This window comes from Vulpes lagopus, chromosome 8, assembly GCF_018345385.1.
Source record: "Vulpes lagopus strain Blue_001 chromosome 8, ASM1834538v1, whole genome shotgun sequence".
Classification (NCBI taxonomy): domain Eukaryota; kingdom Metazoa; phylum Chordata; class Mammalia; order Carnivora; family Canidae; genus Vulpes; species Vulpes lagopus.
The window spans coordinates 77,624,548-77,648,251 of record NC_054831.1 but is presented as its reverse complement, the minus strand read 5'-3'; the positions used below and the strand labels follow the sequence as shown (position 1 = coordinate 77,648,251).

At 40.7% G+C, this 23,704-nt stretch overlaps 1 protein-coding gene across 1 annotated transcript in view; it reads right to left on the bottom strand.

Annotated features, from left to right (window-relative positions):
- Positions 1–3,300: 3,300 nt before the first annotated feature.
- Positions 3,301–23,704, bottom strand: part of KIN (Kin17 DNA and RNA binding protein) — a 43,274-nt gene continuing 22,870 nt past the window's right edge. The window contains exons 8-13 of the mRNA XM_041767883.1: positions 17,562–17,691; positions 14,679–14,729; positions 11,127–11,195; positions 10,058–10,157; positions 8,277–8,377; positions 3,301–4,894 (exon numbers count right to left, since the gene is read on the bottom strand). Coding sequence (XP_041623817.1) covers positions 4,832–4,894; positions 8,277–8,377; positions 10,058–10,157; positions 11,127–11,195; positions 14,679–14,729; positions 17,562–17,691 — 514 coding nt within the window. The 3' untranslated portion in view covers positions 3,301–4,831. The remainder of the gene's footprint in view (positions 4,895–8,276; positions 8,378–10,057; positions 10,158–11,126; positions 11,196–14,678; positions 14,730–17,561; positions 17,692–23,704) is intronic.

The following is a 23,704-nucleotide window of genomic DNA, read 5'->3' as shown; positions in this document are numbered from 1 at the left end:
GAAAAAAACCAACACCTCTGCCATAAGTTTATATGTTTGGTTGTGTTTTTAAATTACTGAAAATTAATAAATTTTCTAAGAGCTGGATAATTGGTAAATCAAAGAAATAACTGGAAAAAAAGGAAATTAAAGATCATCTCCTATGTGTAGTAAAAATGAACTAAGAATCAGGAACTATTTCAGTACATACTGGTATGAGATCTTACACAAATCATTCTGCATGCTTTAAAGGATCACTTAATACCATATAAAGTAGCATTTGCTCTTCAACCTTTTCCTAATTGAAAGAGATAGAAGTCATTCCAAAGACCCTGTTAAATCAGAGTTAAAGTCACCTGGCTGCCTGCATACATAAAAATGTTTAAATAATGTTCATATATATGCTGGATACATAAAAATGATGTAAAAATTTAGTATTATTAAGACTTTTTCACACTGGCCAACTCTATACTGGTGACTTTTTCTGGAATATCCATGTGGGAGAAAGAAAAATGAAGGATGCTTCCTTTTAACAGTATAACGATTCAGTTATCCACTTAACGTTTCTAGGGGCACTTCGTCAACTCTAAAACCAACTCAAGGCTGATCCATATTCTAATCCTTTGAGTCTATTTTAGCAAAGTAGGAACTGAAGTGTATCCTGTTACCAGTTAATGGTCTCTTACTAAGGCCCAGCAAAGTTAGGGGGGATTTTTAAGTAGCTGCCCCAGACTATCAAGTTTCTTTTCATTGGCCAATCCTTTCACTTGAGTATCAGTTTACTGAACATTGTCAATTTCTAAACAATGCACCTTGGGTCTACACCCACTTCTCACATCTCCAGTACCCACTACAATGGCTAACTTACGGGAGGTACTCGGTACATGTTTGTTGGATGAATTTACTCAAGTATGAAAGCAAAAATGGATAGTCAGAAGTAGACAGGAGAAAAGCAGCAGAGAAGGCAATAGGATCCAATGGCGTGCCCAATGAAGAAAACTCAGGGAATCTGGTTTCCCAAGACACCATTGCGATAATTTGATATGACCTCAAGTGATATGATGAAAAATAGCTTTCAAAAAAAATAAGAAGAGAAGCCACACATACTGGGAAAAAATGTTTGCAAAAGACATATCTTATAAAGGCCTGGTATCCAAAATACACAAAGAACTTTTAAAACTCAACAATAATGGGGCACCTGGATGGCTCATTCAGTTAAGCTTCTGCCTTCGGCTCAGGTGATAATCCTGGGGTCCTGGGATAGAGCCCCATGTTGGGCTCTACCCTCTTCCACTCTTGCTCCCCCTGCTAGTGCTCTCTCTCTGTCAAAGAAATAAAAATCTTTGACCAGAAAAACCCCCACAAAAACTCAATAAGAAAATGAACAACCCCATTAAAAAATGGGCAAAAGACTTAGACACCTCACCAAAGAAACACAGATGGCAAATAAGCACATGAAAAGATGTTCGATGTTATATGTCAATAGGGAATTGTAAATTTAAATAACAATGAGATACCACTACACACCTATCAGAATGGCCAAAAAATCACCCTGACAACACTAAATGCTGGAGAGGATGTGGAGCAACAGGAGCTCTCAATCATTGCTGGTGGAAACGCAAAATGATGCAGCCACTTTGGAAGAGTTTGGCATTTTCTTATAAAAGTAAACATACTCTTATCATATGATCCAGCAATTGCACTCCTTGGCATTTACCCTGAATTGAAAACCTGTCCACATAAAAACTATGCATGGATGTTTATAGCAGATTTACTTATAATCCACAAAATCTAGAAACAACCAAGATGTCCTTCAGTAGGGGAAATGCATAGCTTGTGGTACGTCCAGAAATATTATCCAATGCTAGCTATAAGGAGATGAGCCATGAAGCCATGAAGAGACATGGAGAAACTTTATGTGCATATTTCTAAGTGAAGGAAGTCAATTTGAAAAGGTTGCATAGGATTCCAACCATATGACATTACAGAGAAGGCAAAACTATGGAGATAGGAAAAAAAAAAATCAATGATTGCCAAGGGGTTGAAATGGGGGGAGAGAGGGATGGACAGCAGAGCACAGAAGATTGTTAGGCTGGTGAGACTATTCTGTATGACACTATAATGGTGGCTACATTTCATTATCAACGTGTCCAAATCCACAGAATGTACAATACCAATAGTGACACGAATATAAACTAAGGACTTTGGATGAGGACAATGTGTCAATCATTATCATAGGTTTATTATAACTAATGTGCCACCTGGGCGGGGGATGTGAATAGTGAGGGAGGTTGTGCATGGATGGGGATAGGGGATTGATGTGAAATCTCTGTACCTTCTGCTGAATTTTGCTGTGAGCTTAAAATTGCTCTGAAAAAAAAAAAAAAAGGCTGTGTAAAGAAAAGTAGCTTGCAATGCTTTGAAAAGAAAAAAAAGTCCATATGAAACTTGATATTAGGTGTCCGCAGCCACTTTGTGTAATGTAACCACTACTGACCTCTAAGAACTTATAGGGAAAAACATCCTGTCACCTAGAATCATATTTCTGTACTTCAGATTTTTGAAAGTTAAGAGCTACCTCGATTATGCTACTTATTTTCATTCTGAGATAATTTCAGGAATATGTTGGGGAAAATAGTTAAAATATGGGAGGTAGGGAGGAAACATTTTTTCCTATGAAGAAAACCAGGGAGGGGATTCCAAACTTAGAGATCTGGGGGAAGACACATGTGAAATCTGTCATGGTTTACTAATATTATTATTGGGGAGAACCATTCTCCCTCCTGAAACTCTCTAGGCCAGGCCACAGATATGTGGCTCCATTTACTGAACCAGTGCCCACCACATCTGACACTATGTATTCTCTGTAGTTCTCACAACCCTGCTGGGATACTTTTTTTTTTTTTTTTTATGACAATTAAAACATTAAAAACACTTAAAAAAACATTAAAAACTTTAAAAAAAATTCAAGAACATGATCATTTCTAAGATGACATAGCTGGTGAGCAGAACAGCCAAAATGCTACTGGAAGCCTGCTCAACTCCAAAACTCAGCTCCTTTTCATGTTACTACACTGTCAAGTTAGTTCAGACACACTTGAATTCATCCTGAAGAGTCGTGTTGGCAAAAGGTATCGGGATCATCCCGTTACTATTTCTTATGCTGTCTTCTGTTTGTTTCCCAGCACATATTCTCCTACTCTCTGACAACAGAATTTATCGCCTCTCCCTTCGGCTAAGTCCAAGACAGATGGCCTAGAGGCTGGAACACAACCCAAGTCTGGCCAATCAGGATAGTCCAACCCTTGCATTTGGAGTGATTTGTCCCAGTGTGGACCAGTTAAACCTCAATTCTGATCTTCTGCTTGAACTGTGGGAGAGGGACTCCTGGGTGGCTCAGCGGTTGAGCATCTGCCTTTGGCTTAGGTCATGGTCCCCGAGGTCCTGAGATCAAGTTCCACATTGGGCTCCCCATAAGGAACTTGCTTCTCACTCTGTCTATGTCTCTGCTTCTCTCTGTGTGTGTCTCATGAATAAATAAAATCTTAAAAAAAAAAACAAAAAAAACTGTGGGAGAAAAGTAAGATGTGAAGCCAGGGATACTGGCAGCCATCTTCCTGGTGTGAGGGACTGAGAGTGGAGCCAACACAGAGAAAGGAAGAGTGGTAGAGACCAAGCCCTGATACTCTCTGAACCCTACTGGAAGTTAAGGTCCGCTCCTTTTGTCATGTGAACATGTGAACTGTACATTTATTTTTTTAAATTCTTTTTCATAATCCAACTATGAGGTGCATTTCCTTTCTTTGGCATCCCTTTGGCTCTATAATTTAAAAGTGTATAGTTTCACATTGTTGATGGGATTGTAAAATGGACTGCTTAAAATGTTAAGCATGGTATCATGAGTTACAGGAAACCTCAGCGACTCCATCCCCAGGCGCTGAAAACGTATGTCCACAGAAGACCTGGTACATGAAAGTTCAGAGAGCAGCATTGCTCACAACAGGCCAAAGCAGAAACAGTCAGAATGCCCATCAACTGACAGATGGATTTTAAAAGTGTGGCCTACCCATATGGTGGACTACGGTGCAGCAGGGAAGAGGAGGGAAGTACTAATCTGTGCCCGGATGTGGATGGTCCTAGAAAGCATGATGCTGCATGAAAGAAGTTCATCATAAAAAGACCACAGGTTGTACAATTCCACTGATGTGAAATGCCCAGAACAGGAAAATCATGGAAACCAGAAGTAAACTAGTGGGTGCCAGGGCCTGAGGGAGGACAGAGAGTGACCATGAGCACAGGTATCTTTCTGCAGTGATGACAATGTTCTAAAATTAAACAGTGGAGGGGACGGGTGCCCAACTCCATAAATATACTAAAACCCGCTGAATTGTACACTTTAAATGGGCAAAGTTATATGGTGTGTGAGCTCTATCTCAATAAAGCTGTGACTCTATTTATAGTCTGACTTTAAAAAGTGTAATTATATTTATAGTTCAACTTTACCACTTTACTATAGAAAATATAGAGTATATGAAGAATTTCCTTTAACTGCAGGGTTCTAAATCATCTTATATAAAATAGTTTTCAATAACATTCTTTTAATGAAGATTAAAAAATCATTAAGGAAATATTACAAAGGAAACAAAACACGAACAAAATTACATTGTTCTGATACTTCGTGAGACATAATTAGATTTTGCTATAAGCTTTGCTGAACAACTATACAGTAATATTTAAATAAATCCATTTGCTTTATACAAAAGAAACACCCTAACACAGTAGAGTCTCATAATGCCTTGGTGAACACCAATTTGATGCTTTAGGATTTTAATGTGTTAAAAGATTTTCAAACTCAGGCAAGTTTAGAAATGTCTTCGTATTGAATTCCTTCAACTCTGCGTCCTTTTAAAGGGCCCTACAAGTTAAACAAATGGGAAAAAAAGATTAAAAATACACAAGTACTTAAAACAAGAAAATGACACTACCCTTAAAGATCCATCTATGCCTTTTCCATACCCCTCCCTCTAATACCATTAGGGTAGCCAACATTTTTATGGGAGTATGAATTTTAAAATATTCTATGGCATAGTCATTAAGAAGTGCCATGACTTTTTTGGGACATGTGAAATGTGTTATCACGACATGTTGCAGCTGGGACCTGCTAGCTGTTGGGCATGTCCCCTGCTCACTAGACAGTGTCCCTGCTTCCCCGTGTGGTGAGATGTGGTCACAGGATGGAGCTCCAGCCACAGAGTTGAACAGAAGTGACACACACCACCTCCAGGCCCAGGCCATGCTGTCCTCACACACAGCCTGCCACAGTCCCCGGGGCCCATCTGAAGCACATGAACATGGCAATTGTAATAGCCACTTGCTGAAGGTGATGGAGACATGAGCTGGAAAGATCCTGGCCAGGCTCACAAACCACTCCTCAGAGAAGAGCTAGTCCCTGATCAAGAACACCCATTTTGGATTTTAGAATGAGAAGTTAAATTCTGTTGTGTGTGTTTGTGCCATTTGGGGGTTTCTTTTTCAACAGCAAATATTATTTTAAGCAATTCAGATACTCCCATTCAGATGTGTTTATAGTTGAGCTCTGACAATTCGGCTGGTCTTTCTTACAGAAAATGAGCCCAACTTTAAACATATTTGCTTTTTCTGTTTGTATTTAAAAGAAGAGAAAATGGGAAATCTGGACATTGGGAAAGAACAGCTATCACAGAAGTGGACACCACCTGGGAGCACAGAGGCAAGAACGTGGCCTGAGCCCAGACTGAGTTCAAATACCATCCTCAGCCAGTGACTCGACCTTTTGGTGCCCCACCATCCCCTGAGGGGAATAATAATAGGATCTCAGTTACTGGGCTGCTGGGAAATATAATGAGTCAATGAAGTTAGAATAATATCTGGAGCATAAAAGGAGTAGGAGCTCAATAATTCTTGGCTCTTATTAAGTCTTCTGGTTAAAATTTGAAAGCTGGTCCTCTCTCTTGCAAAATATAAAATGATGATGATGATGACTCTCACCTTGAAGTGAGATTTTAACTTTTTATTGAGGATCATACCTCTCCTTCATAATCCTTTTTAAAATGCTACTCCTTTAATATGTAATAATGACTGTGTTTAAAGGAAGTAAGTTCCCAGATAAAGTATGACTCGGGTTGGATCTTTTGTTACCAAGCGTAAAGGCCTGTGGACAAGTACGCTTTTCTGGTAAGAATACAAAGCTGGGGAATAAGGGAGCCAGTCATTTGGTTAATTAGGCAAACAGCTAAGGTAAAAGGCTTAGACTGTTTTTAAAAAATTTGTGGAATATTTAAAAATTTGCTTATTAAATGAGTAAATTTCAAATATTTTGATACTGATGCCACAATTTTAGACACCAGAAATGATAAACTAGTGGGAGAAATCATTTGGAAAGTTCATGTGTTTCATGGCAATGATATAATGGAACTGTGGGGACACAGCTAAGTGGACACACAAATGCAAACAGATTATTTTTAAATTGGGGGGAAGGTGTGAAAGAAAAGTAAAGAAGCAGGTGATCTCTTAAAAGTACACGCTGCTTTGCAGGCAAGCAGGCCTGTTATGTGGGTGTCCTCCTAGCTCCTGCCTCAGTTCAGCTCTGTATGGCATGCAAGCTCAGGAAGCAGCAGCTCGGGTCACAGCGAGGGAGCAAAGAATGGGCCCGCGAAAACCAGACTGCGACCCAAAGGGATCTGGACGGAGCCTAGAATGTCCTCCATGCTGATTAGACGTTTTGCATTGCCTGAGATGAAAGCATGAGTTGAAGCAGGATCTAAACTGGAGAGTATACAAAGTGCGGGAGAATCATTTTGCCAAGGAAATATGAGATTTTCCATGACGTTATACTGACTGAGACAGAGAGAAAAACTGAGTTTTAATTAAAAAAGAACCTCAATCTATTAATTTAATTAGACTAGTAAATGTCTCAATACCAGGAGATGCCCCTTCCTTTCCTTCTCTTAGTTTATGTTAGTGACAGTTTTTAAGTTCATGTTGTCAGGGACAGAAAAAAAACGCTCAATTTATTTAAATGTGGTTTCTCTCAGATAACGACCTACATGATTTTTCCAAACGTAGTCCCGAGATGGGTTTAGGTGCCTACAACACCACACATGAAATTGGGCAGTTACTGTAAGTTCTAGAGAGGACTCAGGAGGGTCCTCAGACTCTCCGAGGGCCTATTATCCCCCCAAGTGCTAACTTACTGCACTGGATGTAAAAAGGGATTTCACTAAGAGTCACAGCACCATTGTTTGAAGTTTCAAAATGCATTATATGGTTGGGGGAAAGCCCGTTTCAGGCCCTTCCTCCCCCCAGAAGACACCTCAGGCCTCACTGGGCCACACTCGCAGACCTGTCCGCGAGCCATCCGCTCTGCAGCAAACACTTGCACATCAGATTTCCTTAAATTACTTTATTAACTCCACTACCTTTAGCCCTTTATGAAAGAAGGGAAGGACTCATTAAAATAAGGGCTCTTCCTCCATTAATTCTGCCTCTATATTCCCCTAATTATATATTATGCCAGATTGAGTTTTATATTACATGTGAGGGAAAAAAGTTGAGATGTGAAACTGAACATACCGCATACAATTTTATAAAATACAGACTGGAAAGGAACAGGTCAAAATACTAAAGGGAGTTATCTGGCCAGGAGATTATGGGTAATTTTTAAAGTTATTTGTATTCAATTGACCTTTTCAGGTTTTACACAATGAATATTGCTGTAGACTGAGTGTGTTGTCCCCTTCCCCCCCAACAGAATTCATGGATGTCACCTAATGCCCAATTGGGACCGTATTTGGTGGTGGGGCTTTTGGGGAGTGATGGGGTCGTGGGGGTGGGGCCCTCATGAATGGACTGATGCCCTTATAAAGACCCTGGAGAGCTCCTTTGTTGCTTCCATCATGTGAGGACACAGGAGCCAGGAAGCAGGCCCTCAGCAGACAGTAAATCTGCCAGTGCCTTGTTCTTGGGACTTCCAGCCCTCAGACCTGTGAAAACCATATTTGCTTCTAAGCCACCCAGTCTATGGCATTCTGTTACAGCAGCTCGCGTGGACTAAGGCACACATGCATTTCTTTTGAAATCTGGAAACGAAATACTTTACAAGGGCAGTCATTACAGAAACTAAGCTTACAGATTTCCATATAGGAGAGAAGACAAACAAAAAAACCCAGACTCTAAAATAAAACAAAGACCAACCCAATGAAAAGGACCCATGGCATCTTTTTAAAGCATTTAGAAATTCTTTGTGTAAATGTACGTACAGTTTCAATGACTATTGTAGCTGAGAAAGTCTTCTCATTGATGGATTCTAAGGTGCCTTCATTTCCTCTGTAGCCTCCATTTAAAACAAGAATTCTTTTTCCTGCAGTAGAAGAGAATATCACACTGAACGCAAAGAAATGTTCACTTTTTTCTTCTATCTTGTTACAGCAAAGTGTAGTTACACTGAATGACACCCTCTTAAAAGTCCTTAATCCTTTTAGAACTCTAATATTCTAAAGGATAGTCTGTAGATGCCTTCAGGACTGTAATGTTATAGGAATCCTCATGGTTTTTTTTCACTTGTCAAAGGGATACATTTTAGCCTTAGATTGCAAGTAGAAGGTACTTAGGGTCCAGAAATAATCAGAAAAGAAAAATTAGCTTACTTTGGCTTTTTTCTTTTTTTTTAAAGAGAGAGAGAGGTGTGTGAGCAGAGGGGAGAGGGGAGAGGAGCAGAGGGAGACGGAAAATCTTAAGCATGGAGCCTGATGCAGGGCTTGATCTCAGGACCCTGAGATCATGACCTGAGCCAAAATGAAGAGTCAGACACTTAACCAATTGAGCCACCCAGGCGCCTCACTTTGCCTCTTTTTAAAAATCACAGGATGGTTTGGCAGTTTCATAAAAAGTTAAACATATCCTGCCTTGAGTGAGCCATTCTAAGTATTTTCCCCATAGAAAAGAAACCCTATGTCCATATAAAGACTTGTGTGTGAATGTTCTTGGAAGTTTTACTTGTAACGGTCAAAAACCTGTAACTGAAGTGTCTATCAAAAGGTGACTAAATGAAAAGTGGTATATCCATACAGTGAAACCCTACTTCACAACAGAAAGAAGCTACACATTATGTGACAACATGCAGGGATCCAAAATAATTGCGCTTAATGAAAGATGCCAGGCCAAAAATCAGGACACAGAGTATGATTTCATTCATATAAAATTCTAGACAGATACAAACTTTTCTATAGTGATGGAAAGTACACAAGTGGTTGCCCTGGGGGACATGGGAGGCAAGAGTGGAGGGGTGGCAAGGAAGGATGATAAAGGGCAGTGATAAAACTGGGGGAGGGGGGGAGGTAATGGGTACACCTGTAAGCTCCATCGCAGGGATGGTTTTGCAAGAGTATTCATGGGTTAAAACTGATCAAACTGTATACTTTATACAAGTGCAGCTTTTTGAATGTCAATTATATCTCACTAAAGCTGAAAAGAAAATTTTTTTTAAGCCATAAAATGAGTTTTATTTTAGAAGGAAAGAATAAATGATCTGATAAGTGGAAGTTTTATACAGACTAACACTACCACTAGTGCCAGCGATGATACCGTTATGAAGGCTTCAGGTCAGAGGCAAACCACCTAAACAAGGTAGAATTCATACTAGATATTTAGAAGTACTTAAATGATAAAGACAATTAAGGAAGAGAAAAAGCAAAACAATACTGAATTTTATTTTACCATCTTAGGTAGCCAAAAAAATATATTAATAACAACCAGAGTATGACTGATATTTTTTTCCTTATGAGTTTGTGTTTTGCTTCAGGAAAAAAAAAAGGATTCCAGGAAGGGGAAATTTATTCACGCCACAAAACAGCTTTCACAGAGGACTGGTAAACTATCGTGTCGCCTGAAATGAAGCACATCAGTTCTATTGGCACCTACAAATTTCTAGAAAGGAAATCCATGTCTATAACTGTTAGGTAGTGTTGAGAAACCCTGGTTTTAAGGATGGAATCACCAATTTTAATAGCATAGACATTAAATGGTCTGCAAAAAGATTTACCTGGTGCTGGAATTACTGTTTCTAAATGAGTCTGGTCAAGTTTCAGCTTGTCTCCAGAGTCAATCATCTTTACAACAGCTGTATATTTGTCAATTACTTCCTGTCATGTGAAATCAACACTTTTATAATAGCAGAAATAAGTGCACACAAATTTCAAAGGACAGAAATAGGTTAACATGAAAACAAACGAAATTCCAGTCAAAAGGTAAGAGCAACTCCTGCTATAAATGACACTATTTTATAGATTCCATATACGACTTCTCATTCTGTGCTTTTTAATTTTTAAAAACATGTATTACTTTTTTTTTTTAAGATTTATTTATTTATTTATTCATGATAGACATAGGGAGAGAGAGAGGCAGAGACACAGAGGGAGAAGCAGGCTTCATGCCAGGAGCCTGACGCGGGACTCGATCCCGGGACTCCAGGATCGCGCCCTGGGCCAAAGGCAGGTGCCAAACCACTGAGCCACCCAGGGATCCCCTTATTACGTTTTTAAATTTAAATTCCAGCAGAGTTAATACACAGTGTTCTATTAGTTTCGGGTATATGATATAGTGATTCTATGCTTCCTAATAAAGAATTCAATTCAAGACTTAGCAAAGGTTTTCATCTGTAAAGAATAAAAGACTGGTTGGTGATCTTACAATACAACTTCAGCAAACACAGTGAGAGGAAGAATGCCGAGCTTCAAGTACAACAGAAGGGCATTTGTGCATGCACAATGCCGGGTGCCGGAATGGAATGATTTAGGAATGGCAGTGAGGACTGGAGCGTAGATTTTTAAATTTTAAAATCCTAGGGCAGCTAGAAGTCTCTCAGGCAAAACACAAGGGAGTCGTCCTTGGAACTGCTCCAGTAAGGAAGCACCAAAGTTAAATATAAACTATGTTGTTGTGAAATGAATCATTTTCCCAACAATTATGAATTCACTTTCCTTTCATGAACCATCAGGCACCTCAGACACAAGTCTCCCGCCCTGAGGATTTGATTTTTCAGGGACAAAAATGGCCTGACTCTGCCGGCCACCAGCTCTTGACAAATTCCATTCCCAGCCTCCTGTCCTTACCTTAACAACACCCTTTTTCTTATGATATTTCTCTCCAAGTTTTTTGGTTATAATTTTCACGATGATTTCCTAGAAAATAACAACAACGAGAGAATAAAGATGAAAGGAAAAGACCTAAATCATCTTTTCAGGTTTACTCCTTCACTTTAAATCACGTTCACCAAGAATCACGGCCAAAACGTAAACTGCTCTGCTAAATAGGAAATTCTGGAGTTCTAAGCCTTCCCGATTACGGCAGAGCATTCCCGTAGTGATCCTTTATTTCTTCTCCCTTTATTCAACATGACTACCAAGAGGTAAGACAGTACCTGCCTCAAGGCTGATTTCGACACTGAAGGTCTCTTGAAATCTAGGACTTTTATTTGCCAATCTCGACCCTATGAATCCACGTCTTTCACAAATAACTTCTTTCTCTCTCTTCATTCAAGGAAGTGAATAGGGCCGAAGATATTACACTGCTGGTGTTCGCTGTTGATAAAAACTCAGATGGCAAGTCTCACTGGGAATTGCAAGGAACTGAGTCTTTGAGCTCACGCATGACATTTTCCACAATGTTCTTTTCTCATTATGTTACTCTGAATTTTTGATACACACTGGATTTTCCCATATTAGCTTCAGCTAAAAGTATCGTTCTTCTGAACATCTAATTCTCAAATGGGAGAGAAATCTGGGCTTATTTCATATTAATGCATTCTGAGTTTGGTTCTTTATCATCATTTTCCTGATTTAGACGAACTAACGGCTAATCATGAAAATTCAATCCTGACTTAATGCTACAGTCACTGTAGTGATTCTGTATTTGTTACTTCAAGTGAATGTAAAAGAGGTACTAGATGTTCACAGTAAGCCAGTCTAAAAATATTATGAATCAAAATTCAGTAAGGATTTGGGGGGGATATATTATAGCAGAAAAATGTATTAAAGAGAAAACGTGAATGGTCTTACTCTTAAGTGTCTAAGAATCTAAGGTTTTGTTTTTTTTTTTCCCCCTACTGGGCAGCAAAGCAAGATTTATTAAATGATAACAAGGCAAAATTTACTGAGTGATAGTACTAAGCTCCTAAAAAGGGGGGTGACCCAAGAGGGGTTGCCCAAGAATCGAAGACTTTCTAAATGAAGCCAACTAATACCAAACAGCTTCTCTGATTTAGCCAGAGTATTTCCGGGCTAAGTTTCTCAAAGGCCCTCATGGGTACACGCTCATTATATGGAGCTAACTCATTACATCATTGGGCTTACTGACACTTGCTCATGCAATAGATCTGTTCAAAGTATTTCTTTTCTGAGTTTAAACATAAAGCTCTCCAATCTATCTGTGTGGACTGCTGGTTATTTTAACAAACATATTGATCATTTAAAAAAAAAACAACATATTGACCATTTCAACATAAGTGACACACAGGGTCATCAGAGCAACTGTTGGATGATCCTCACTTTTACTGTAATACTCTGTAGAAGGAACCAGGAAAAAAAAAACGGGAATACTTTATTATGAGAGAATTATCAAACATAGAATATAACTGAAAGTATTATCAGTGGGAAGAAAATTTTTGGGCTAATTAAAACTTGTAATGCTTTCTTTCTTTCTTTTTTTCTTTTGGTTTTCTTTTTCCTTTAAACCAATGAAGGGCACATCAGAATCACCCAGGAGGATGGTGAAAATATGCATTTTGCTATAGGAGACTGGATAGTAATAGTAGTAAAATATCTAACCTGGAAAAAACACTTCTCTAAGAATTTGTGAATTTCTCTATGGTAAGAATGACTGCTTTCAGCAAAATTCTTGATTATATTTTCATACACAATAATCAAACTATTAATATTCAATGCTAAGTGGGACTCCTGTGGGGATCAGTCAGTGAAGCATCTGCCTTCAGCTCACATCATGATATTGGGGTCCTGGGATGGGGCCCTGCATCAGGTTCTCTGCTCAGCAGGGAGCCTGCTTCTCCCTCTGCCCCTCCCCCTGCTTGTGCACTCTCTCTCTTTGAAATAAATAAATAAAATCTTAAAAAAAAATTCAAATGCTAGCTACCGGAATGGAGAAAACAAAACAAAACATGGGTGGTTTCCTCCCTTCAGACCCACCCTTTACTAATCTTGACTAAACCTGTACTCAGAGATGGGGAGTCAGGGGGCCTGACACATCCCAGGAAGCAGTACTGTTGACCAGTTGAAATCACAACCTTACAGAATCAGATTGCCAGGGAGATCCTGACTCAGTGCTTACTTATGTCCTTCGGGAAATTACTCAAATGCTTTACGCCTCTTTTCTTACCTATAAAATGGGAATTATAACAGGAATTACCTTATAGGATTGATATAAGAGGACTCATTCCCTATTTAACACAGCAAGTATTTTCACATTAGCTAACTTGCTTCCTGATCCTTCTCATGGCCATGGGTTTTCTGGAACATCACAGACTCTAAACGACTCTGCATTTACCTGGGCGTAAGGAATGTGAGACAAGGCCCCCCACCTTGACCTAGCTGGTGCCGCCAGCAACAAAAAGCAAACGTACAGGAAGTCTGGGATACACTGAGCTCAGGCATAAAACTGTCGTGGCCAAAAAGGTACACAGGAAACAGCAAATGTAACCTACGCTGGAAAGAAAGCTCCAGAAATTGTGCTCAGTCCCTCAAAACCTGGGAATTTTTAACTTTTTTCTTTCTTTTTCTTTTTACAACATAATAGAGTCTCAGGGGATGCCAACTTGCGGTTTCGGGAAAGTTCTTTCAGGAAAGAAATGCCTCCCATGTAGAAGACCACAAACTAAGATACGGAAGTAAAATTATTTTCAAGCTTAGAAGAAGCAGGACAATGAAAATGTGATTGAGAATGTGGGATTTCTTGACCTTCAAGGTTATTATTAATATTACTTTCTGAATCAAAATGATCTAAATGACACACTCTCACTACTTTTCAGTCTCCTATTATTGATCAAACCAGCTTTTTTCAGGAGCTTTAATGAAGGCACCCTGAGCGTCTTATGAAAACTTTACATCTAAGTTCAAGACAGAGCATCGAGAAGTAATACTTTTTCAAATTATTTAAATGTTTTAAAATTATTAGCTTAGAATAACAACAATAATAAATACACGGTAAAATACAAAGCTTTACTTGATGTTTGTAAAATTAAAACTGGCTTTTTTTTGACAAAGTACCTAAAGAGAGATTTCAAGTTCAATAAGCTGTAAGTTGAAAACAAATAACTTTGACATTCACGATTTCACCTTCCAGTCCCATTTCTGAAAACACAACCCTTGTCTTAGAGCAAAAATTGGAAATAATTCCAGGCTTAAATTCAAGACGTCCACAAACAAATCTGACATTAAACTCAAGAAATCTGACCAGCCTGTAAAGGTGAAGTAATTCTCCAATACAGGTGCAACTGATCAGTTAAGATCAGATAAAAAGAAAAGTCATGAAAGTTATATATACAAACAATTTAAGTATATTTGAGAAACTCAGTCATTTATCCCAAATGCTCTTTACATTATTCACTTTTTTAAAAGCATTCAGTACTTAAGAAGCTCCAGCTGAGTACGTACCGGCTGTAGCCAGTGGTCTGTTCGGGCAGTTCTTTTCTTTTCCTCTTCAATCTGTAGAACACAGAAGACATTCATAGAATCCACTCTTTAAAATTCTCCAATTATTTTAAATACCATTCTATGTAGCGAAAGAATAGCATAAAACATATACCTCAAAAAGAGATCTGTGGAATTTACAAGCTCTGACAAATACAAATAAACACTTTTTGCAATTAATTTTTGATTAAAAGAAAAAAAAAACACTTTGAGGAGGGGCGCACCCATTTGGATCAGTTGGCAGAGTGTGTGACTCTTGATCTTGGGGTTGTGGGTTTGAGTTCCACGTTGAGTGTAGAGACCACTTAAAAATAAAATCTTTATACAGATGCAATGAAACGCCGGGACACCTGCACCCCGATGTTTCTAGCAGCAATGTCCACAATAGCCAAACTGTGGAAGGAGCCTCAGTGTTCATCAAAAGATGAATGGATAAAGAAGATGTGGTCTATGTATACAGTGGAATATTCCTCAGCCATTAGAAACGATGAATACCCACCATTTGCTTCGACGTGGATGGAACTGGAGGGGATTATGCTGAGTGAAATAAGTCAATCGGAGAAGGACAAACATTATATGGTCTCATTCATTTGGGGAATATAAAAAATAGTGAAAGGGAATAAAGGGGAATGGAGAAAAAAATGAGTGGGAAATATCAGAAAGGGAGACAGAACATGAGAGACTCGTACCTCTGGGAAACGAACAAGGAAGGGGTGGTGGAAAGGGAGGTGGGTGGGATGACTGGGTGACGGGCACTGAGGGGGGCACTTGATGGGATGAGAGACTCCTTACTCTGGGAAACGAACAAGGGGTGGTGGAAAGGGAGGTGCGTGGGGTGACTGGGTGATGGGCACTGAGGGGGGCACTTGATGGGATGAGCACTGGGTGTTATGCTATATGCTGGCAAATTGAACTCCAATATAAATAAATAAATAAATAAATAAATAAATAAATAAATAAATAAATAAATAAAATCTTTTAAAAAAAACCCACACACGGGCATGACCCTGGAGACCCGGGATCGAGTCCCACGTCGGGCTCCCTGCATGGAGCCTGCTTCTCCCTCTGCCTGTGTCTCTGCCTCTCTCTCTGTGTGTGTCTCTCATGATTAAATAAATAAAATCTTTAAAAAAAAAAAACAAACCCACACACTTGGATTTACAAAATTATATGATAAAGCATGTCAACTGATCAAGAAAATAAACATGAGCAACCTCTACTTAGTTGACAGTGCAAGGCCACGTGCCTGTGCTATAACACCCTTTCTTTCCCTGCTTCCCTCCATGTACCTGTTATAAGCTGGAAAACCCGCCAACATTTTCATGTGGTAAATACACACTTATAACTAATTTTGCACAGTCTGATGGCAAAAAGGGGCTTCTCTGAGAAGGATAATAAATCTTGTGAATGTAGGGCAAGAAAAATATAATGAGAGATATAAGCAAAAGGGTGTCCAAAGAAAGAGTGCTGTCTGGAGGGAAATACACCTTTTTCTTTCTCAGAGGCCTTAAGTGAACCCCTAAGTACCAACTTTCAATGGATCAAACCACCATGATCCTTTGGTTGATAATAAATTCCATTTAAATTTCTCCAACTTTCCAATGTAACAAAGAACATTCTAAATTTAGCAGGTTTTACAAAGGTAGGGGGCAGATCTGGCTTCCCATTTTACTTTGAATTAGATTCAGGGACTCCCTGTCGTGGCCTATCGAGACGTCTAAGATGTTTCTACTTTTCTATCAAACTGCAAATGGCATTTACTCTTGTAATCGCCATGCTCCAGCCATGTGGATCTTTCCTTCAGATGCTGAACTCAAGACCTTTCCTGCCTTGGTACCTCTTCACAAGCTATCCCCTATGGCCTGCCCTTAGGTCCCCCTAGCACTTGGCATTTTGTAATAACTTACTCACTGGTTCACTTGTTTGGGGAACACCTCTCTTACCAGACTGAAAGCCCCGTGACACATAGGTTTCTCCCTGCTACAACAACACAGGACCTCACACAATGCCCGGCACAGAAGAGCCACTCAGTATTTGCTCAGTGATGGAGCAACCACACCTTCTAGTATACATATTTCATATTATACTCTATGGGTTAGACCGCTCGGCCTTGTAAGAGCACCCAGTAATGGGGAACACCAAACAGCTGTCTCTATCCCTTCAGAAATGAGGGGAAGGTTGGGGAGACGAGAGGAAATGGTATTACAAGAAAAACAAGTCAGTTCTTATATCCATTTCTTTTCTCTTTGCCTGTCCTTATCCTTTCTACTTACTTCATAAATGTATTGATAAGGCTATGTGTGGAAACAGAGAGAGGAAGATTTAGAACTGCTCTTAATGTGCACGTAGATTTAGAGCCAAAGAATGGTCCTCGATTCTAAATCACAGATTTTCAAGGATTCATCATATAGGCTTAGCTATTAGGTTAAGTCAAATTCAAAATACGTCACAGCTTCCTCTTGCTGGCTAGGAGGTGGCCCGTGGAAGTCAGAGGAAAGAGGAGAGCACAGTTTGGTGGGAGGAATCCACGGAGGATGCCAATTTCACAGAGCCACAGAAGGGGAACAAGGGTTTCATTTCTAGCTTCATGGACCACCAAAGTCCGTGACCATGAACACATGGAGAGTTCTGAAGGCAGCACTCAAGGAAGGAAAATAAACCTGTGACGAGGGGTTCCAACTCTGCTCAGATGGAACTGCATCCAGACTCCCTTCCACTAACCTAGTCTGTATACATTTTCTGACTTTACATTAATCCAAGCACTAGGAGACTATTTAACTTTCCTTAGTTTGAATTATGCCATTCCTCTAACTGCTAAAACATCGATAAGCAGCTCATAAACTATACCTCCATGATTTCGTCGAGCGCAGATTTCTTTTTTTTCTTTTCTTTTGACTGAGCTGAGCTCCGGGAAGATTCTTTTCGTTTAACTGATGCTGCATTCCCGATGGCATTCAATGCGCTCGGTCCCAAGGAACTGGTAAAAAGAAGAGTCAAGCTCATTAACCAAAACTATGCACAGAAGAAGGCTTTCTAACAGGCAGGATAACAGTACAGATGAAATTTGTTACATGATTAATGTAAAACAGATTAGTTGAAACAAGAGGACCCGTCCTCATGCCTTGCAGGTCCCTAAGCACCACAAGAACATAGAACCTTTCCTGCCTGAAAGCCCTCTCCCCTCTCCTCATCCCCTCACTCATGCCAACTACGAGCAGTACATCAAGGTGCTGACAGCGCTGGCTTCAGGGTTAGGTAGGTCAGGGCTTAAGGAGACTTCTGCTTCTGACCTTGAGTGATTAACTTTTCTTCAGTTCCTCATCCATAAATGAGGATAACAATGTGACCCAACTCAGAGCTCAACCGCAAGGATTAAATAAGAGGTTTGCAAAGAAGTCTAGTGCATTACTGTCAGTTCTATTTTTCAAAAGCAATTTCACATTGTCACTTAATTTCTGGTTGCTCCCAAATGCCTAAAATTGACAGTGTAAATTCTAACTTTTTTAGCGTGGTATACAATTGTCACTACTGGGGCAAGAATGCTATCTAACTTATTATACACACACACACACACACACACACACACACACACACACACCAGCCATTCTGAATAAGAATTATTATTGACTGAGGGGCAAGACGGCGGAAGAGTAGGGTCTCCAAGTCACCTGTCCTCAACAAATTACCTAGAAAACATTCAAATCATCCTGAAAATTTACGAATTCGGCCTGAGATTTAAAGAGAGACCAGCTGGAACGCTACAGTGAGAAGAGTTCGCGCTTCTATCAAGGTAGGAAGACGGGGAAAAAGAAATAAAGACACAAAAGGCCTCCAAGGGGGAGGGGCCCCGCGAGGAGCCGGGCTGAGGCCGGGGCAAGTGTCCCCAGAACAGGAGAGCCCCGTCCCGGAGGAGCAGGAGCTGCACCAACCTTCCCGGGTGGAAAGGGGCCCGCAGGGAGTTAGAGCAGGACCCAGGAGGGCGGGGATGCCCTCGGGCTCCCTGGGACAGTAACAGAGGAACTGCGCCCCGGAGAGTGCGCCGAGCTCCCTAAGGGCTGCAGCGCTCGGCGGGACCCGGAGCAGCTCGGAGGGGCTCGGACGGCGGCTCCGCGGAGGGGGCTGCGGGGCTCCGGGAACAGCTCGGAGGGGCTCGGGCGGCGGCTCCGCGGAGGGGGCTGCGGGGCTCCGGGAGCAGCTCAATGGCGGCGGCTCGGGCAGAGGAAGAAGCTCCGCGGAGGGGGCGGCGCGGCTCCAGGTACAGCTCAGAGGGGCTCGGGCGGTGGCTCCGCGGAGGGGGCTGCGGGGCAGGAGCGCGAATCCGACAGCGCAGGCCCCGGAGCACAGGGCGCCGGGACACAGCCCAGGATCCGGCCTCCCCCAGGGACAGGCAGAGGCCGGGAGGGCCCAGGACAGCAAGGAAGCTCCTGCCTGGAACTGAGCAGATCAGCGGCCCCGCCCGGGAGCCCCCAGGCCCTGCAGACGGAGAGCCCCGGAGCTACTGCGGGAGCTGACTCCAGGGTCCCAGAGCTGCCCCCGCCACTGTGGCTTCCTCCCGGGGCGAACAACCCCCACTGAGCCCTGCACCAGGCAGGGGCAGAGCAGCTCCCCCAAGTGCTCACACCTGAGAATCAGCACAGCAGGCCCCTCCCCCAGAAGACCAGCGACACGGACCAGCTCCAGGGGAAGTCAAGGGACTTAAAGTGTACAGAATCGGAAGATACTCCCCCGTGTTTTTTTTTGTTTTGTTTTTTTGTTTTTTGTTCTTGTTTTGTTTTGTGCTTTTTTTTCTTTCTTTCTTCCTGATTTCTGATTGCTTCCCCCACCCCACCCCACCCTTTTTTTTCTCCTTTCTTTTTCTTTCTCTTTTTCTTCTCTTTCCCCCCCCCTTTTTTTTCTTCTTTCTCTTTTTTCTTTTTCTCTTTTCTTTCCTTCTCTCTCTTTTTCTCCTTTTCCCAATACAACTTGTTTTTGGCCACTCTGCACTGAGCAAAATGACTATAAGGAAAACAGCACCTCAAAAAAAAGAATCAGAAACAGCCCTCTCTCCCACAGAGTTACAAAATATGGATTACAATTCAATGTCAGAAAACCAATTCAGAAACACTATTGTACAGCTACTGGTGGCTCTAGAAAAAAGCATAAAGGACTCAAGAGACTTCATGACTGCAGAATTTAGATCCAATCAGGCAGAAATTAAAAATCAATTAAATGAGATGCAATCCAAGCTAGAAGTCCTAACGACGAGGCTTGACGAGGTGGAAGAACGAGTGAGTGACATAGAAGACAAGTTGATGGCAAAGAGGGAAACTGAGGAAAAAGAGGCAATTAAAAGACCATGAGGATAGATTAAGGGAAATAAATGACAGCCTGAGGAAGAAAAACCTACGTTTAATTGGGGTTCCCGAGGGCGCCGAAAGGGACAGAGGGCTAGAATATGTATTTGAACAAATCCTAGCTGAAAACTTTCCGAATCTGGGAAGGGGAACAGGCATTCAGATCCAGGAAATAGAGAGATCCCCCCCTAAAATCAACAAAAACCGTTCAACACCTCGACATTTAATAGTGAAGCTTGCAAATTCCAAAGATAAGGAGAAGATCCTTAAAGCAGCAAGAGAAAAAAAGTCCCTGACTTTTATGGGGAGGAATATTAGGGTAACAGCAGACCTCTCCACAGAGACCTGGCAGGCCAGAAAGGGCTGGCAGGATATATTCAGGGTCCTAAATGCAAAGAACATGCAACCAAGAATACTTTATCCAGCAAGGCTTTCATTCAAAATGGAAGGAGAGATAAAGAGCTTCCAAGACAGGCAGGAACTGAAAGAATATGTAACCTCCAAACCAGCTCTGCAAGAAATTTTAAGGGGGACTCTTAAAATTCCCCTTTAAGAAGAAGTTCAGTGGAACAATCCACAAAAACAAGGACTGAATAGATATCATGGTGACACTAAACTCATATCTGTCAATAGTAACTCTGAATGTGAACGGGCTTAATGACCCCATCAAAAGGCGCAGGGTTTCAGACTGGATAAAAAAGCAGGACCCATCTATTTGCTGTCTACAAGAGACTCATTTTAGACAGAAGGACACATACAACCTGAAAATAAAAGGTTGGAGAACCATTTACCATTCAAATGGTCCTCAAAAGAAAGCAGGGGTAGCCATCCTTATATCAGATAAATTAAAATTTACCCCGAAGACTATAGTGAGAGATGAAGAGGGACACTATCTCATACTCAAAGGATCTATCCAACAAGAGGACTTAACAATCCTCAATATATATGCCCCGAATGTGGGTGCTGCCAAATATTTAAACCAATTAATAACCAAACTGAAGAAATACTTTGATAATAATACACTTATACTTGGTGACTTCAATCTAGCTCTTTCTACCCTGGATAGGTCTTCTAAGCACAACATATCCAAAGAAACGAGAGCTTTAAATGATACACTGGACCAGATGGATTTCACAGATATCTACAGAACTTTACATCCAAACTCAACTGAATACACATTCTTCTCAAGTGCACATGGAACTTTCTCCAGAATAGACCACATACTGGGTCACAAATCGGGTCTGAACCGATACCAAAAGATCGGGATAGTCCCCTGTATATTCTCAGACCATAATGCCTTGAAATTAGAACTTATTCACAACAAGAAGTTTGGAAGGACCACAAACACGTGGAGGTTAAGGACCATCCTGCTAAAAGATGAAAAGGTCAACCAGGAAATTAAGGAAGAATTGAGAAGATTCATGGAAACGAATGAGAATGAAGATACAACCGTTCAAAATCTTTGGGATGCAGCAAAAGCAGTCCTGAGGGGGAAATACATCGCAATACAAGCATCCATTCAAAAACTGGAAAGAACTCAAATTCAAAAGCTCACCTTACACATAAAGGAACTAGAGAAAAAGCAACAAATAGACCCCACCCCCAGCAGAAGAAGACAGTTAATTAAAATTCGAGCAGAACTAAATGATATCGAGACCAAAAGAACTGTGGAACAGATCAACAGAACCAGGAGTTGGTTCTTTGAAAGAATTAATAAGATAGATAAACCATTAGCCAACCTTATTAAAAAGAAGAGAGAGAAGACTCAAATTAATAAAATCATGAATGAGAAAGGAGAGATCACTACCAACACCAAGGAAATACAAACGATTTTAAAAACATATTATGAACAGCTGTACGCCAATAAATTAGGAAATCTAGAAGAAATGGACGCATTCCTGGAAAGCCACAAACTACCAAAACTGGAGCAGGAAGAAATAGAAAACCTGAACAGGCCAATAACCAGGGAGGAAATTGAAGCAGTCATCAAAAACCTCCCAAGACACAAGAGTCCAGGGCCAGATGGCTTCCCAGGGGAATTCTATCAAATGTTTAAAGAAGAAATCATACCTATTCTACTAAAGCTGTTTGGAAAGATAGAAAGAGATGCAATACTTCCAAATTCGTTCTATGAGGCCAGCATCACCTTAATTCCGAAACCAGACAAGACCCCACCAAAAAGGAGAATTACAGACCAATATCCCTGATGAACATGGATGCAAAAATTCTCAACAAGATACTAGCCAATAGGATCCAACAACACATTAAGAAAATTATTCACCATGACCAAGTAGGATTTATCCCCGGGACACAAGGCTGGTTCAACACTCGTAAAACCATCAATGTGATTCATCATATCAGCAAGAGAAAAACCAAGAACCATATGATACTCTCATTAGATGCAGAGAAAGCATTTGACAAAATACAGCATCCATTCCTGATCAAAACCCTTCAGAGTGTTGGGATAGAGGGAACTTTCCTTGACATCTTAAAAGCCATTTACGAAAAGCCCACAGCAAATATCATTCTCAATGGGGAAGCACTGGGAGCCTTTCCCCTAAGATCAGGAACAAGACAGGGATGTCCACTCTCACCACTGCTGTTCAACATAGTTCTGGAAGTCCTCGCCTCAGCAATCAGACAACAAAAAGACATTAAAGGCATTCAAATTGGCAAAGAAGAAGTCAAACTCTCCCTCTTCGCCGATGACATGATACTCTACATAGAAAACCCAAAAGCCTCCACCCCAAGATTGCTAGAACTCATACAGCAATTTGGTAGCGTGGCAGGATAAAAAATCAATGCCCAGAAGAAGTCAGTGGCATTTCTATACACTAACAATGAGACTGAAGAAAGAGAAATTAAGGAGTCAATCCCATTTACAATTGCACCCAAAAGCATAAGATACCTGGGAATAAACCTAACCAAAGAGGTAAAAGATCTGTACCCTAAAAACTATAGAACACTTCTGAAAGAAATTGAGGAAGACACAAAGAGATGGAAAAATATTCCATGCTCATGGATTGGCAGAATTAATATTGTGAAAATGTCAATGTTACCCAGGGCAATTTACACGTTTAATGCAATCCCTATCAAAATACCATGGACTTTCTTCAGAGAGTTAGAACAAATTATTTTAAGATTTGTGTGGAATCAGAAAAGACCCCGAATAGCCAGGGGAATTTTAAAAAAGAAAACCATAGCTGGGGGCATCACAATGCCAGATTTCAGGTTGTACTACAAAGCTGTGGTCATCAAGACAGTGTGGTACTGGCACAAAAACAGACACATAGATCAATGGAACAGAATAGAGAGCCCAGAAGTGGACCCTGAAATGTATGGTCATTTAATATTCGATAAAGGAGGAAAGACTATCCATTGGAAGAAAGACAGTCTCTTCAATAAATGGTGCTGGGAAAATTGGACATCCACATGCAGAAGAATGAAACTGGACCACTCTCTTTCACCATACACAAAGATAAACTCAAAATAGATGAGAGATCTAAATGTGAGACAAGAGTCCATCAAAATCATAGAAGAGAACACAGGCAACACCCTTTTTGAACTCAGCCACAGTAACTTCTTGCAAGATACATCCACAAAGGCAAAAGAAACAAAAGCAAAAATGAACTATTGGGACTTCATCAAGATAAGAAG